At 38.9% G+C, this 17245-nt stretch overlaps 1 protein-coding gene and 1 pseudogene across 3 annotated transcripts in view; one reads left to right on the top strand and one right to left on the bottom strand.

The window, feature by feature from the left end:
- The window catches only part of HSPA4 (heat shock protein family A (Hsp70) member 4), a 46943-nt gene that overhangs the window by 6369 nt on the left and 23329 nt on the right, over nucleotides 1-17245 (top strand). For 2 of the 3 annotated variants that reach the window (XM_019422007.2, XM_019422008.2), the window contains exons 2-6: nucleotides 6750-6807; nucleotides 8879-9019; nucleotides 10871-10993; nucleotides 14529-14628; nucleotides 15273-15406. In XM_019422007.2, coding sequence (XP_019277552.2) covers nucleotides 6750-6807; nucleotides 8879-9019; nucleotides 10871-10993; nucleotides 14529-14628; nucleotides 15273-15406 — 556 coding nt within the window. The remainder of the gene's footprint in view (nucleotides 1-6749; nucleotides 6808-8878; nucleotides 9020-10870; nucleotides 10994-14528; nucleotides 14629-15272; nucleotides 15407-17245) is intronic. The other variant, XM_019422009.2, reaches the window with a different exon arrangement.
- On the bottom strand, nucleotides 2564-3710 carry LOC109250873 (RNA-binding protein with serine-rich domain 1-like; annotated as a pseudogene).

Here is a 17245-nt window from a genome sequence, read left to right as displayed (position 1 = left end):
TTAAAAAATACATTAAGAAAAAGAATTTGATGTGCTTTGAGAGTAGTGTATCGTTTTAAGTATGAGCTGTTTGGTCTGTTAGATGTTAATTTTGGAGGTACTTCCTAGTTCAGGGGTAAGAGGATAAGCAGTAGCAGAGGATAGAAGGATAGTAGCAGAGGGTAGATAAGTAAGCAGAGGATAGTCTGATTAATCTCTTCCATGATGCTTTTGCTTAAATCTATCATTTGATAGTCTGAAGACTATTATGGATTCTGTTGATAAATTCATTTTCTCATATTGGTTAAGAAAGCGAATTAGAGCAACAGCTGTTTTAATATCCTGAGCAGTTCTACACATTCTTATAAACATGAAACTGCCTTTTAAGGATCTGTGTTGATTGCAGCTGTTCATAACATCCCATTAGAATGTGCATAAATATTTGGTCAGTAGTGTTTCTTACCCAGGAAGGGGAGAATGATGTTATTCTCTGGCCTAAAAAAAGACGGTTATTTCTAGGACTTAACTATTAGAACAGGGGAGTCTTGAACTTAATTTGAATTAATTTCATGTAAAGCAACCTGTAATTGGGAGTGGAGGAAAAGTAATGTCAGTCAAGTAGCCAAGTCTCTGTTTTTAGTAGCATTGACTTGGAGTTGTGTGGCATAGAGAGGAAGTACAAGATAAAGATTCCTGCTGCCTAGAGGTGTAACCATTCTAGGTGGAAACACGAATGAGATAAAGCAGTAGTAAATAGCATAAGAGAGTAAGAACAGTTGTGGACAGGTTATTAAGTACAGACTTAAGCTATCAATGCAGAGGAGAGGTTGCATGCCTGGGGGATGGAGTGATGAGGAAAGGCAGGGATGGGGCTTGAGCACATAGGATTAAAACACATGGAGGAAAGGATTGGGATGGTCTAAGTGAAGGTTTAGAAGTGGGAATAAATTTAAGGGTTTTGGTAGGCAGTATGAGAAGCAGATATATATGGGACTTGGAGCCTGGTGGTACGGATTTTGAATCTTAGATGCTGATATTTACCAGTTATGTTTCAGGGCGCACTAACTTCTTTTATAAAATTGGGTCAATAATAGTTCTTTTCTCCGAGTACCTGGGAAAATCAAGTGCAGAGTGCTTAGTACACTGCCTGGCATATGAAAGGTGTGGGAGCTTGACCTTTTCGGCTGAAGGAGAGGCTTCTTGCCATAGATAAAGATTGGGTGCAGGCTCTGTGCAAATTTTGGAAGTTCCTGGTTGAGTGGGGAGTGGTAGATATGTTTCTTTTTAATAGCTTGTTCTATCCTTGTTCCATGTAAAAATCCTAGTGGGGTGATTCGGCCCCTGAATGTTGTTCAGATGGTGTGTTGAGGAGAAACAAACTGAATTTCAGCTTATGTGTTTTTAGGACCTATTATATTTATTAGAATTCCGTAGGAGTATTTAATTAAATGCTAATAGTGGCCATTCCTGGTGGGGATGGTGGTTGTGGATTTACAGATGTTTATTTTCTTTGCTGTACTTTGTTTTCTAATTTTCTGCAATAAGCTTACACTAATTAGAAAGTACTGGACTAGGTTCTCGAACAGGCCCTAATATTTGACTTAGTCTCTTGGAGCTTTCTTCACATGTGAATATTAGGTTACTTGGCATAAGCTTTTATTTTTAAAATCCTTCGATTTGTGCTGTTTGGCATATTGACCCCCATTCATTTGTTCTTTTTGAATGGAAGTAGGGCTTTTTATTCCTCCTAGGTAGATGATTTTGAAGATGGCTGACTAGATTTTAATGGATAGCTTGAGAAGGTGAAGCAGAACTTTTATAGCAAATTAGTTTGTATATTTTTAAATGAAACTCAAAGCAGGGCTTCACTGGAGCTATAATAATAGCTAATATTATTTATAATGTACCATTCTCTGATATAAGCCCTTTAAAAGTGGATCACCACATTTAATCTTGGTAACAGGTATGAGGTAGGTGCTGTAATTTTCCCCATTTTATTCATTTTTTTTCCGATCTGCATTCTAATCCCAGGTTTATTCAACCCATTCCTTTCACTCTACACAGTAAAGTATAAACACCACAGTGCCCCAAATGCTACAAGTTATAAAACTCAAAAACAAAATTTACAGTACTGACTGTATAATAAAAGCCAAAAAGTACTGTACATATTGCCAAGGTAACCTGCAAAAGACCCCCCCAATGAATAACAGCTGCAATAGAGGGGTCCGTGCAGTTATGACTCTGCAGAGCTGGCTCTCAACTTGTTCACCAATTTCAGAGAGAAATGCAGACCTGGGATGTGGGTGTGTGTGCATGAGTACATGTAAAAATAGAACCATTTTCGGGAACTAACACGGAGTGTTTGACCCTAGACATTGGAAGAGGACTGGAGCAGGGGAGCAGGGCCAGGCTAGTGGGAACAGCAGCTGCTCAAAAGTGCGTTCCTTCCTGAGAGATCCTGCAGACCAGTAAGCAAGGGCATGACGAGGCCACCAGATTAGACCTCCGTCATTTGTGGAAATGAAAATCATACCCCCAGGCTGGGGCCGCACTGCTACCCTGCTTGTCCTTAATGGCTTTGCCACTAAAGTGACTCTCTCATGAGCTCCTGAAAACTGGAGAGCATCTTTATGGGCACAACCCCAAACCAGTAATACTCCTGCAACTGGAACTCTGCTGTCAGAGGAAATGTCTCAGTTGCTTTTGTTTGGGCCAACCTTGAATAAGGAATTTCTTTGCTCCCTACCAATCCTGTTTTGCTTAGAAAAGTGACAGAACTGAAGTGGATGGGATAGAAGTCACGGCGCAGAGGTTCGGTGGCCCTATTTATCGGGAGGAGTTGGAGCTGGAACAGCTCCTGTGGCCACAGCAGCCACCAGGGGGGTGACATCCCCGACACACGGGGAGGCCTGCGCCTCAGGGAACTCTGTCTTTTTATCTGTGGGGGTGACTGGCACCACATGGTCGGGGGTGGCTGCATTCTTCTGGGAGGGCTGAATCACCTGGGGGCGGCCTAGGCCAGGGAGCCAGCACAGCTGTGCCAGTGATCTCTTGACCATTGATTTGTCCTTTGTCCAACACCTCGTTCATCTGGATTCTCAGACTCCATAGACGCTTAGCCTGTAGACAGATGGGGGTGCATCCTAGAAAGGATGTAGAGGTTGTAGAAACAAGCACGTTAATCATTTAAGTTTTCCCAGAGGTGGACAATGTCTCCATGATGTGGTCCGTGCTCACGTTCCTAGTGAGCCTTCTGATGTGCACTTGGGTTGGTTTAGGGGAAGGACTCTGCTTTTTCCTTTCCTTTTCACCTCTTTTGGGTGGTTTGGATTTCAAGTGGGAGCACCGTCTATTGTGTCCATGCCTAGGACTCTGTGAGCCAGAGGAGCTGCTGGAGCTGGAGCTGCAGGGCACGCTGGAACTTCCCCAGCAGCTAGATGCTAAAGAGGAGCAAGGGCCTCTGCTCACACCTGTGCTGGTGGTAGAGCTGGACCACGACCTGGTATTGGTGCCACCAGAGGAAGCATGGAAGCACTGCATCTCTTCCAAGCTTTATTCCTGCGGTGATCATTCTCGCTAGACTACTTGGTGGCCCCTTTATCTTTAGAATGATCCTGGGACTTCTCGGCAGAGTGATCTTTGCTTTTGGTAGGAGAAGGAGCCGTCTTCTGCCATAGTGACCTTCTCCTGCTCTCCTCAGCTGTTAAGGCTGATGCCCCTAACTTCCCCATTTTGGAGACGAGCAGATAGAATTTCAGAGATATTAAGCGGCAGAGAGGTCATGCAGCTAGAACGGCCGAGAAGGGATTTGGACAGATCCATAATGATTATACGGATTCTAGAGTCTGAACTCTTCTTACTGTGCTTGTATTCAAACCAATAAAGTTGATGGCAAGGTGGAAAACCTAAGGATTTCTTTCTTTAGTGCAATGGGCTTACTATTAAAGAACTTTGTGGAGTGTAATTTGCTTTGTAGTGATAGGATATTGATGATTTTCTATGATATGCTAAGGAAAATGTGGACTTTCCACATACTTGCAGGAGTTATGCCTTGTTTGAGGTGTTAGTGCTGTATCATGTGGTGAAGATTGACATTCCAGTAGTGACATTTGATTGTTCTGTAAGAAGTTGTAACAGTAGTGTGTGTATGTATGAGCCAAAAAAGGATGAATACAGCTGACTCTTGAACAGTTTTAGGGGTTAGGGGTGACAATCCTTTGCATAGTCAAAAATCTCCTTGTAACTTGACTAATCAAAAACTTAACTATTAATAGTCTACTGTTGATTGGCAGCATTACTGAAGAACAGTCAACACATTTTACGCATTATATGTCTTATATTCTGTATCTTAGAACAAAGTAAGCTAGAGAAAAGAATTGTCAGTAAGAAAATAATGAGAAAATACATTTATAGTACTGTACTGTATCACAAAATACCCAAAGTTCAAACCATTGTTGTTCAAGGGTCAACTGTAATTTGAACTGAAACCAACTTTTATTTAGCTTTTCAAGATGTGCAAAACAGTTTTTTTTTCTTTAATTTTTTTTAACCTTTATTTACTTTTGAAAGAGAGAGAGAGAGACCAAGCACAAGCAGAGGAGGGGCAGAGAGAGAGGGAGACACAGAATCCAAAGCAGGCTCCAGGCTCTGAGTTGTCAGCATAGAGCCCTATGCGGGGCTTGAACCCACAAACTGTGAGATCATGACCTGAGGCCAAGTTGGACGCTTAACTGACTGAGCCACCCAGGCACCCCAAAAATTTTAGATCCCTGCCTCAAACCACATACAAGAAAAATTCCTGATTAGTCAAATATTTAAAGGTTTATAAGTTAAATTTCAAAATAAAACCATATATTTACTGTTAAAGCAGATGTAGATTTTAAAAGTAGGTAAAAATGTTAACTGACTTCGAGAACATTACCTACGGCAGCTCTGTGTAATAGAACATTTTTTGAGGTGGAGGTGTTCTGTATTGCATAGCCCAAAGTCCAGCAAGTTTTAACCCAATTCTGGTAAGTTTTAAGAGGTAGAAATAAGATTAAGTTTTACTTGAAGGACATTGGGAAGGATTCACAGACAGAGTGGGTGATGCTTCTGGAGAATGAGTGAGATGCATATAGAAGGGCCAAGGCATTTCAGGTGGCAAAAGTGGTATGAGCAAAGCAGAAGGATTGGATGACTAACTTGTGTTGGGTCATTTTGCCTGAGATGCAGGTGGAAAATGGGGTTGGGGTTGGGTTGGTGAGAGGTCTTAAGTTCCACAGTTAAGGAACCTGGGCTTTATTTGTTGGTTATTGATTTTGTTTGGAAGGTAATCATAAGCAAGACCACTTCAGAGTTCTCCAGGTAGAAGAGAAAATTAACCTTCAACAGGATATATAATGAAGTTGAGAAAATTAATGTTTTTTATTGTAAGACCCAGCGCTTGTTTTGAGGAGATGAAGGTTTGAAGAAAGGGCTGCAGGAAACAATGGAAGATAAATAATGTTGCCCTATAATTATGTTGGGATTGAGGTGTTGGTGTGATACACCTTAGAAATTCAGCTCTGGTGACATTTAGAAAAGATGTGAGTTTACCATTGTTAGGCTTAGGCTAGAAGGCCTTTTTGGAGTGGAGAGGGTGAATGGAGTGGATAAGATTATAATTAGCATTTTCTGAAGGGCAATATGGGCTGTGATAGAGATATTTATGTAGTAATGAGGACATTTAAAAAGAAATTTTAGTGGCTAGTGTTATATATATGCAGAAAAGCTAAGCTTGTTTCTAGGAGGCTACATTCAGCACATTCTAGTCCTGCAGAGTTTAGAGTTCAGAGCATATCGGAGGAGATCCTAGGCTATGCCATACTCCTACAGGGCACAGCTACCTTCAACTGCTCTGGGAGATCGGTTCACAGGGGTTCTTAACCTATAGGGTGGAAAGGGCCACCGAGGCACAGAAAGGCCCAGCCTCCTGGCAGATTGCACAGGGCTAGTAAGTTTATTAAAGTAAAAGAATTCTCAATAGATCATTTAATATAGTCAGATTTGGACCAAGGCAATATGACTCCAGAGCTTAGTTACTCTAAATTGGAAGAACTAGGGGTCTAGGGCAGATAGAGTCCAAGGTAGGGTGTAAGGTATGGAGAAATGATCTAGAGTCTCACTTCATTGCTTTTAAGTTGTGTGACCCCGGATAAGTTTACTTCACCTTTTTGGACTCAGTTTCTTTTCCTATAAAAGAGGGATAAGATGGAACTCTTGAGAATTTCTTTTCCTATAAAAGAGGGATAAGATGGAACTCTTGAGAATTTAATGAGGTAATAAATGTAAACAGTTTGTATAATCATTGTTACTAAAGTTAACTTTTACTATATATAGGAGGACAGAAGTTCTCCAGGTTTATAGACTACTTGGTGAGGTTGTAAGCTGTTTGAAAAGGCAAGATGTATTAGTAAGGGGGTACATTATTTTGTGTTGGCATTTTGAGCCCCAGACTTGAAGAATAAGAGAATAGTGGAGATGGGCTGGTCCACCTCTTGGTAGTATTGTGAGACAGATGGTTATCTCATCAGATTTGTGCTTCAAAGTCTAAATGACAGGACTCCAGATGCCGCCCATTCTCATGGATAGTTGTACTCAATGGAGAGGGCAAAATCAGATTTATTGTGTGCTTTTACAAATGTGGCTTTTAAACCTCACACTCAGAAAACTTGCCTGCTCTGGTGATGTAATCCTGCCTGGATGTAATGTTGCAGTAAGGTTTGATGCTTAAATGTTTTTTCTTCTAGGGCTTGCATTTCTTTTGGTCCTAAGAATCGTTCAATTGGAGCAGCAGCTAAAAGCCAGGTAGAGTTTTTTTTTTTTTTTTTTTCTTTTTCTAAAATGACTGACTTCTCTGTTTTGTCCATCTTTTCATTCAGCAGTTATTGGAGTGCCCTTTACGTGCCTAGTATGGCAGTCCCTAAGTGGACAGCTGAGAAAGACAGGTCTGATCTTAGTCTCCTGTGCTTGAGTGAGAAGCAAATAGCTTTTTAAAATGACATAAACGGTATAATCTGTTTAATGTAAGCTACTAGGAGGTACTTTGCCCAGATCTTGTTTAAGCAAAGCTCACTTATTCCCATTTATTTTATGTGTTCCTTAAAGTCTGTTTTTTTGGGTCTTCATCTTACTCCTGCTTAGAGTCATTGTTGTTTGTAGACTTGATCTTGTTAATCAAGGTTCTTAAAGAAGGAAAGCATACTTGTAGAAGCACACATGACATTAGTTTACTTTACTTTATTAGTTTACTTTACACCTGATATTCTTTGTTGGTTTCTGAGTAACCAGAGTGTCAGAACTCCCAGGAGTTCTGTGTTTGAGGGCCTGAAATGACTGTAAAAGAGTTGCATATTTGATCTTTTTTCTGGTTCAGCCTGGAGCACCCTGTCTTTTTTCTGGACTGGGCAGGGCTTCCGATTTAAAAGCCCCTGGCTGGCTTAGTCGGAAGACCATGCAACTCTTGATCTTGGGGTCTTGAGTTTGCGTGCCATGTTGAGTGTAGAGGTTACTAAAAAAAAAAAAAATAAATAAAATAACAACAACAACAAAAAAAGCCTGAGACAATGGAAATGGTGCTTAGCCAATAGATTTTTAGTCACATATTTAGTCACATTGGGTGTTTTATAATCTGATTTTCCAAAAGTTGAATATATGTTAGGAAGCAGTAGATAGCAAGTAGAGAACTAGTTTGGGATGTCTTGCCATCTGAAATTCCAGTGAGTTCTTTTGTTTTGAAACTTGCTTTCATTATTGAGAATAGTTAACTTGTACTCAACTGCCTGTCTACTTCTAGGATGACATAGTTATTGTGATACTGAGTTTCTGCTTGGCAGCCTACTGAAGTAGGGCCTGGTTTTGGAGGCCTCGTATTGTTTTGTAAAAGGACTTCTGTCTGCCTTTTAACATAGCTGACAAGAGGAGCTCTGCGGTTCTTACAAAAGTAAAAGAAATTTGGAAGTGAAACATAGTATCGTTATCCAGAAATCTCTGTTAGTATCTTAATGTATAACCTTTTTTGCTTTCTAAGGGTTTAAATGATTCCTTCACTCTAAAAGTGAGATCATACCATATAGACACTTACTTCCAACTTTCTAAAATAATGTTACCCACTGTATATGGATACATTTTATTTTTTTAACCCATTGTCCTGTTAATTGACCATCCATGCAGTTTCCAGTTTTCTCCTATTATGAATAATACTTGGTCACTGTCTTGCATTTATTTTTGTGTACTTAATGTTATCTTTTTTTTGTAATCTTAAGTTTCTTTCACTAGAATTTCTGAATTGATATTGCCAAATTGACTCCTGAAAAGTTTGAATCACAGACTATGGTAATTTTTAAAAATTAAAGGTCATTTTATGTAAATGTTGATTAGAAGTTTAAGAATCACAGATCCCTTTGTACATGTCTTCATGGAGAAGTAGGACAAGCTGGGCTCTAGTGCCATCCCTGCCACTATGGTCTGTACAGGTCCCTTATTCCTCACTTCACATGTGAGCAGATCATACAGAAAGGTGTAATGCTGAAGAAAATGGAACTCAGAAGGAAACTTTGTGGAGTTAAAATGTTGCTAATTGAGTCTGAGGCTGCTGAATTTTATTTTCAAACTGTATTTTGAGAGAGAGCACAGCACACATTAGTGCGAGCAGAGGAGGGGCAAAGAGAGATGAGAGAGAATCCCAAGCGGTCTCCAAACTGTTAGCACACAGCCTTATGTGGGGCTCGATCCCATGAACTGTGAGATCATGACCTGAGCTGAAATCAAGAGTCAGGCTCTTAACTGACGGAGACACCCTGGTATCCCTGAATTTTTTTTTTTTAATTTAATTGCTCCTAGTCTTTTTACGTTTTGACTCTGATATTCCTTCTCTTAGGTGATCTCCAATGCAAAGAACACAGTCCAGGGGTTTAAAAGATTCCATGGCCGAGCATTCTCTGATCCATTTGTGGAGGCAGAAAAATCTAACCTTGCCTATGATATTGTGCAGCTGCCCACTGGATTAACGGGGATAAAGGTAAGGTTCTCAAAGTGATGCCTTATGAATACAGTGTTTTATTTGTATCTTTTATTCTGAGTTCAAGTTGTAGTGAAAACATTAACAAATGTTTAGGAGAAGCTTTTGCTAGTAAAGACCATTTGGCATTTTTTGAATGACCTGGAATTTGATTGGGAGTGATAGGTGGCACTGTTACTATGGGTTGGACTGATGGGTGGTAGTGGTTTGAAGTTAACACTGCCATTGCTGCTTGTCTTGTTTACTGATGGAGCAGTCTTTCCAGTGTGATTTTAGTGAATGATTTTCTGCAATACCAGCAAAGAAATTTACACTTTAAAGTCACTAATGAAATGTATGGTCATACTCTTGACAATAGGACTTAGATTGGAAAGAGGTATTGTTCTTTTAGGGAAAAGGGAGATTAGTTTTTGGTATCTCTGTGACATCCAGAAGACTCTGAAGTATTAAGTGAGCTGATCATACAAAAGAGGTGAGAGGCTCAGGGATGGATAGGATGGGCACACTCTTCCCTCTACTCAGAGGTGGTGAGAGGAATCCAGAAGGGTGGATTGAGCTTTCCAGGCAACTCAGTTTAGCAAGAGGAGATTTGGTGTTTGAGACACCCCAGTTGGAGAAATCATGGTCACGGGAATAGGCTCAAATGTAAGAGATGATGAGGATGATAAGAAAAAGGTAGTCAGTTGTGCTGTTGTAGCTGAGAATTAGGTTGAATTTGGAAGTGAAGAATTCTGATAACCAAAGACTAATCTTAGGACATCTGTGGCAATAATCTCAGAACAGTTTGAATGGGCTGGTAGTGGATAAATCTGGAGCACAGGGGAGGGGAAAAAGGGAAAAAAAGGAGGTGAATAAATGGAGGGTGCTTATAGTTAGGAAAGAAATAGGGATAGGTATTGGCACATTGGTAATAAATGTTGTAAGAGCCAAAGGAGGAGGAGACTAGGGAAAAGACCCGGGGGACAAGTGGATCCAAGTACAAGAGTGGAGGAATTGACTAAGAAGCAAATGGGGAAGAAGAGGCAGCTTAGAAAGAGGCTTATGGGGAGGGAGGGGTACTTTCCCATCTTCATATGCAATAAAGTGAGATACTCCTAGATGGTGAGCCAGAATATATGAGGAGTGGGTTGGGGAGTGAAGAGGTAAGGAGAAGGTGGGGTGCGGGTTCACTTGGAGCAGTGGAAAGAAGAGAGGTCTGTTTTGTGGTATGGATTGTATTTGGGGAAATATGGGCCTGTGGGATGGGGCTTATCCCAGGCAGTCTTTCGGCTTTTAAAGTTTGCAAATCTTATCCAAGTTGCACATTTTTTGCAGTGTAGCGTATCTTGAATTAAATGAATAAATTCTTTAAATTCTTTAATTCAGAAGTACTTATGGGGGTCAGGTCTGTCCTGGGTGTTGGCTATAGCAGTGAACAAATGGGACAAAAACTGTGTCCTCCAGTTAGATTGGATCCTAATTTTGGAAATGACCATAAAGTCACCACAGTAAACAAAGTAAAAACACGTATTAGTCCATGTGGCAAGAGTTTCCACCACCAGACCCCTTTATAGAGGTGCAGTGTGGGTCATGTGATTTATACCAGTTTACGTGTGCACAGGTAATTGTCTTAGGTTTTGTTGGTGGTCACTGCATATTGTTTATGTAATGGTACTTGTCTGCAGGTATTCATGTTTGACAAGCATGTTAAAAAGCTAAAAGTGACTTTAGTTATTTTTGCTTCCCTAAATAGTGTTTTGTTCCCTCTTGAGATAATGTTTCATTGATGATGTGTTAGATATTGCTCATTTTAAGGCTTTTAGGACATGAGAAACTTTAATAAGCCTAGATCCTTTTGTTGTTTTATTGCAGGTAAAATATATGGAGGAAGAGCGAAATTTTACTACAGAGCAAGTGACTGCCATGCTTTTGTCCAAATTGAAGGAGACAGCAGAAAGTGTTCTTAAGAAGCCTGTTGTGGACTGTGTTGTTTCGGTGAGTTTGATCCCTTTGTTTTACTGGGGACTTGAGTGAAGAAGCACAGAAAAGAAACTTGGTAATTGCAAATAAAATTGCTTTTTGCCTTAGGTTGTGATTATTTTAAGAATTTATCAAACTAGGCTACATTTTCTTGATGTTCTTTTCTGTCACATAGTTTTTATTCAGGTCTTCTCTATTCTTCTTCTTCTTCTTTTTTTTTTTTTCTATTCTTATTTGAAGGCTTATCTCAAAGCCCACTTCCTCCTGGATTCCTTTTAGCATACAGCACAGTGCCTGGCACACAATAGCTACTCATTTGTTGAATTAGTTGAATACTCTCAGTTATGTTGTCATTTTCTTCATTTCCATTTCGGTGTTTTTGCTATTTTGATCTTGTCTTTTCCATATCCCTCTTAGGATGGCAGCCTGGCTCTGTGTAGCTTTGTGCTTGTAGGACAGTGGAGTCCTTAGGAACTGTTGGATTTGGGTGGATGTCTTGGCTTTGCAACTGAATCTCCTTACTCTGCATTTGTTATCTTGGTATCTTAGCTCTGTAGCCTCTTTTGTCTTCATGTTGGTGTATTGGTCCGCAAAGCAAGGACTCTCTTGGGTGACTGTTTTGTCCTGCAGTCTGTTGTCTGGTAGATTCCTTGGTTCTTAGCTATCTAGTAAAGTAGAACTGACATTCGTCAGGAAGAAATAGATTATTGTTGTGTGCCATATTTTGGAGATGCAAAGAATAAAAGTGCTTCTTCTCATAAGAGCTCAGATTCAGTCCAGGCACTGTGTTTGTGTTTCCTAGATGCTTTCTGCCTTTCACTAACTGTTGTATTTTCACATTTGTCCCTGTTTCCCCCACCTAGTGCCCTAACTTCGGTCTTGAAATATGGTCAGTGTAGAAGTGAAATTTATGTACAGTGGCAGAATGCCTGAGTGGCTTTTCCAGCTTTTGAGATCAAGTTAAGAGGTGATGTATTAAGTCATGTGTTAGGGGTCCTCTAGACTACACTGAGTTTCAGTGACTTGCCAGGAGAATTTGTAGAACTTACCACATAGCCATACTCAAGCATAGATTTATTACAGTGAAAAGATAACAAAGCACAATCAACAGAGGGAAAAGTACATGGGCATTGTGTGGAGGAAACCAGGTACAGACTTCCAAGAGTCCACTTGCAAGGTTCTTGATGTGCTTGATTCTTCCAGCAACATGTTTTGTTAACATGTGACATACTCAACACTAGGGAAGTTCTGCCTGAACTTAGGAGTTGCGGATTTCTAACTGGAGGTCAGTTATGTAGGTAGTACCTTGTGCCTAACCTGTACCAAAGTTCTAGACCCCCAGAAGGAAGGTAACTATTTAGCATAAATAATGTTGTATAAGCAGTTTAGGTGTAGTGAGCCACTCTTGTTATTTAGGGAAATTTTTCTTTGAATTTAGTGACCTGTTTCTCAGTTAAGTTACTCTGTGCCAGGATAGCGCTAACCTTTTCATCAGGCCTTTCTAAGGCCTTTCAAAGACAGCAGTCTTTGGCCCCTCTGTGAACCCTTCTGCACAGGTACTGCCCCAGCTCTTGGTATCATGTTATATCTAATAGCTATATAAATAGAGCCTGGGTGTATTTTGCTTTATTTATCAATTGATTATTGTTAAAACATAAACTTTAATTTTTTGGAAAAGTAATAGTAGCCCCATTGTTCAGAAATCAAATTGGCCCTTCTGCACCCTCTGCTTACCTAGTAGGAAGTTTTTTCTTCCCAGATGTTACGAGTTTTATTACTTGGTTACAGATCTTTCCAGAGGTTTTTGTGTACCCAAGTAAATACGTATATATCCTTTTTCTTAAAATGTTTATTTTGAGAGAGCACAAGTTGGGGAGAGGGGCAGAGGGAGAGAGAGAGAATCCCAAACAAGCTCCATGTTCAGCATGGAACCCGAAACGGGGGTCAGTCCCACAATCCTGGGATCCTGACATGAGTCGACATTAAGAGTCAGACCCAACTGACTGAGCCACCCAGGCGCCCTTGTATATATCTTTTTTTACTTTCATTTTTCTCCCCCCCCACCCCCTTAAAAAAATTTTTTTTTGATGTTTATTTGTTTTTGAGAGAGAGACAGTGTGAGCAGAGAGGAACAGAGAGAAAGGGAGACACAGAATCTGAAGCAGACTCCAGGCTCTGAGGTATCAGCACAGAGCCTGATGTGGGGCTTGAACTCAACAGAGTGTGAGATCATGACCTCAGCCAAGAGCAAGAGTCAGATGCCTAATTGACTGAGCCACCCAGGCACATCCAGGTTTTTTTTTAATTGTAAAGAATTTTAAAAAAAGTTACATTGTAGTAAGTAAATTTGAACAGATAGATATTTTTCATGTGTGATGTTTGTTTCTAGGGCTAAATTCCTAGAGGTAAAATTGTTACGACAGAGAGTTTCTCTGTATTTGTAATTTCAACAGCTGTTGTTTCATTGCCCTTTAAAGAATTTTACTAATTTAAACTTCTACCAGTAGTGTGTGATAGAGCTTGTTTGACCACAGCTTCACCAGAAGAGTTATTGGTGAATCAGCTAATTCCATAATAGTTGAATAATGTATGTAATTTTAATGTTTTACTCTTTAGGTGAAGTTGAGAACATTTTTCAATTTAAGAGCCCTTTTGTATTTCCTTTTCTGTAAAACATTCTTATCTTTTGCTCATTTTAAGTTTATGGTCTACATATTGATTTGTAGTTCTTCATATGATAGATGAGCTCTACCCTTTTATAATATGACTTGCAAATCTTTTCCCCATTTGGTCATTAGAATTTTTATGAGTCAAATAGGTTAATCTTTAAAACATTTTTTTTTTTTACTTCTAGTTGGCATGCTGTGTTACATTAGTTTCAGTTGTAAAACTTAGTGATTTGATAAGTTTATACATCATGCTATGTTCACCACAAGTATAGCTACCATCTGTCCTCCTGCATTGCTATTCAAACATAATATTTTCTTTCTCTTTTTTTCCTACTATATTTTGTGTTTTAGTTAGAGAATTTCTTACTCTAATGGTAAAAATTCCCTTTCCTTCTAGTACTTTTTTTTTTTTTAACTGTTAAATCTTTGAAATATATTATTAGGTGTGCAGTAAGGATGCAACTTGATTTTTTTCTTTCTGTATGACTATCCATTTGTTCTAACAGTACTTACTGAATATTCGAACTTTACTGGTTTGAAATACTTCCTTGATCATATACAGAAAAAATCACTGTACGTATTTGAGGGCATTTCTGGATTTTACTGTTTGTCTATTTGTTTTTTATTTATTTCTTTTGAGAGAGAACAAAGGTGAGCTGAGGAGGGGCAGAAGGAGGGAAAGAGAGAGAATCCCAAGTAGGCTCTGCCCAGTGCAGGACTTGAGCTCAGGTACTGTGAGATGATGACCTGAGCTGAAATCAAGAGTCTGGAAGCTTAACTGACTCAGCCACCCAGACACCCTACGATTGTACTGTTTTTTTGGCAGGTGTATTTTAAATGAGGACTCTCTCATATAGTAAACTGGCACATTTTTTTTGTAGGTTCCTTGTTTCTATACCGATGCAGAAAGACGATCAGTGATGGATGCAACACAAATTGCTGGTCTTAATTGCTTACGATTAATGAATGAAACTACTGCAGGTAACAGGGACTGTTAACATTCCTGACTTGCTGAATCTGGATGGTTCTGCAATCTTAAAACCCTGGGGTTTCTTGTTCTTCATTTTGCTTGGAGCACTTACTACCTGTGTGCCACAGTATTTTTGGTTACTGTGTCACGCGTGAAGAATTCCTCTGACCTCTGGTGCTTTTTCTTTATCTGCCTAGCACTAACTTTGATATTTAATCACGTTTGTTTGGAAGGCTAGCAGATATTGTGTGTTCAGAGCAGTGCCTAGATTCAAAATCGACCTTTTCTCCACTTCTATTATGAGGTGTAAAGCAGCATCCAGAAGGAGATAACGTGGAAATGTTGAGATGGCACAAAGGTAGAAGAAATCCCAGAAAATATGTTTGGAAAACTGGGGGAAGTGGTTTGGGAAAAATTGGCAAAGTCATTGGAATTGGAAATTGGAAACATTAAGGAAGTCTAAGGGAATGTCAGCATTTTATTCTTTGAAGTTCATGTTCCTCATGAATAAATTATACAAAGTATATGAAGAATTTGATTCTTTCTAAAATAGTATGTGTAGTCATACTATTTACTATATAAATTTTTTTTTTTTTACTTAATTGAATTTTAAATGTACTACTTAAATGATACATTGAATTTTTTTCTTATGTAGTTGCTCTTGCATATGGAATCTATAAGCAAGATCTTCCTGCCCTAGAAGAGAAACCAAGAAATGTAGTTTTCGTAGACATGGGGCATTCTTCTTATCAAGTTTCTGTATGTGCATTTAATAGAGGGAAACTTAAAGTAAGTATATTATTTTTGGAAAATGTGATTTCAAGTGTGTGATAATTAGGAATTTATGGGAGACAATTGAAAAAATATATTAAAGCGTTTTGTTTCATCAATGGAAGCTTAGTATGAATGATTTAAACTAGAAACTAGGTATGTAGGGATGGTGTAGAAGTTGTAATTTTTCAGGAGTTGGCGTAGTATGAAGCAGAGAGTGTAGACCTTGAGGAAGAAGCTCTTAAGATTTCTGATCCTTACTTATCTACAATGTGTGGAAAATAATACTTACCTTAGAGGCTTACTAGGATTCTTTAACATTGAGTCCTTTTGTGTATTTTACACTGAGGATTGAAGAGATGACAAAGGTATCCTCTTCTTGCTCTTAAGGTTTTGAATGTTCTGGGAAAAGAGTATAGGGACTGGAACTTGGATGGCCAAAAAGAAACCAGACTGAGAGAGATAGTCCAGATTTCTGGAAACCTTAGAGCTCTGGAGAGAGCTTTGTACACTGAGAAGTCTAGCAGTATCAAAGACAAAGAGGGCCAGAGAGTATCTGGTCAACATTTGAATTTGCTGGTATATGCTGCTTCCACAGTGGGATATAAAATCAGTTCTGCAGGTGATTTTATCTAGAATTTGCTTAAGAACCAAGGAGTTTTTGAGTGCATTATTTAATTATTAGGGTTGTGTATCAGGGTTGTTTGTGTCAAGGCCTAAATTGCATTTCTCCCTCAAATTTGGGGGTTGTTGGGGAGGGACTGACTGAAAATAAATGTTAAATTTGGGGCGTGTTGAGACTCTGTTACAGTCCTGTTATTTTGAAAACTAGACTTGGTTTCACTTAACATTCTGATTTATATTGTTTTTAGGCCTTTTTTTTTTTTTTTTTTTTTTGTTAAATAAAAAGGAAAATCTTTGGGGTGGTTAGGAAATAACAGGTTCATGATTTTTACAGATATAAATAATGAACCAAGTATAATTATTAGTACTTAAACTTTTACTCACTAATAAATGGCTTTATTTCTAAAATACATTGTATACTTTCACCTTTTTGAACAGAAGCTACTGGCCATAATTTAGCTTTGGCTTTGGTTCATAGTGATGTGTATTAGTTATTGATTACCTGCCCTTTTTCCCCCTCCCTAATTATCCTTTATTGCTATTTGTCAGTTTTGGAGTTACAATTAAAATTTACTCATCATGAAAACATCCCCAAACTTGGAAAACATTTACATGAAAAGAAAAACATTCACAGTTGTACTACTCTGAACAGGTTGCTGTATTTCATTTTAGTTTTTAGAAGAAAACAAAATTGTAATTAGACTATATTCAGTTCTGTGCCCTGTTTTTCTTTTTCTTCACAACATTTCCCCACAACATTTATCATTGAATAGATTGTTTTTATTGATTTTATTTTTTCCTCAAGGCTGTCATCTCTTATTTGGTCTGTCTTCTATTAGTGAATCTAACTAGATTTAGTTTGCTTCTAATCTGCTAAAGATTTGGGTAATGGATAACCAAAGCTATTGAAATTTCTACAAGTTGCTGTGAATTAAGCCTTTAGCATGTTTTTTGATAGTAAACTGCATAGAGCTAGGCCTTTGATATTAATCATAGTTCTATGATGGCAAGAAGACCAGAATTGCAGTGACATGTTACTGCATTTGGCTTTGGATATGTAATTTTAGTTTGCAGTCAGATTGGCCTAGTGGAAAGAGCTTGAATTTTGGAATTGAGGGAATTGAGGGGATTGGGTTTTGGGTTGTACTTCTGCCACTTACTAGCTTTGTGACCTGCAGATGATCTGATTCATCTGGGCCTGTAGCATCATCTGTAAATTGGGGATTACAGTGT

The sequence above is a fragment of the Panthera pardus genome, unplaced genomic scaffold (assembly GCF_024362965.1).
Source record: "Panthera pardus isolate Hobbes unplaced genomic scaffold, ASM2436296v1 HiC_scaffold_2, whole genome shotgun sequence".
Lineage (NCBI taxonomy): Eukaryota > Metazoa > Chordata > Mammalia > Carnivora > Felidae > Panthera > Panthera pardus.
The sequence above is the reverse complement of the archived record's forward strand: the minus strand, read 5'-3'. Positions and strand labels throughout refer to the sequence as shown.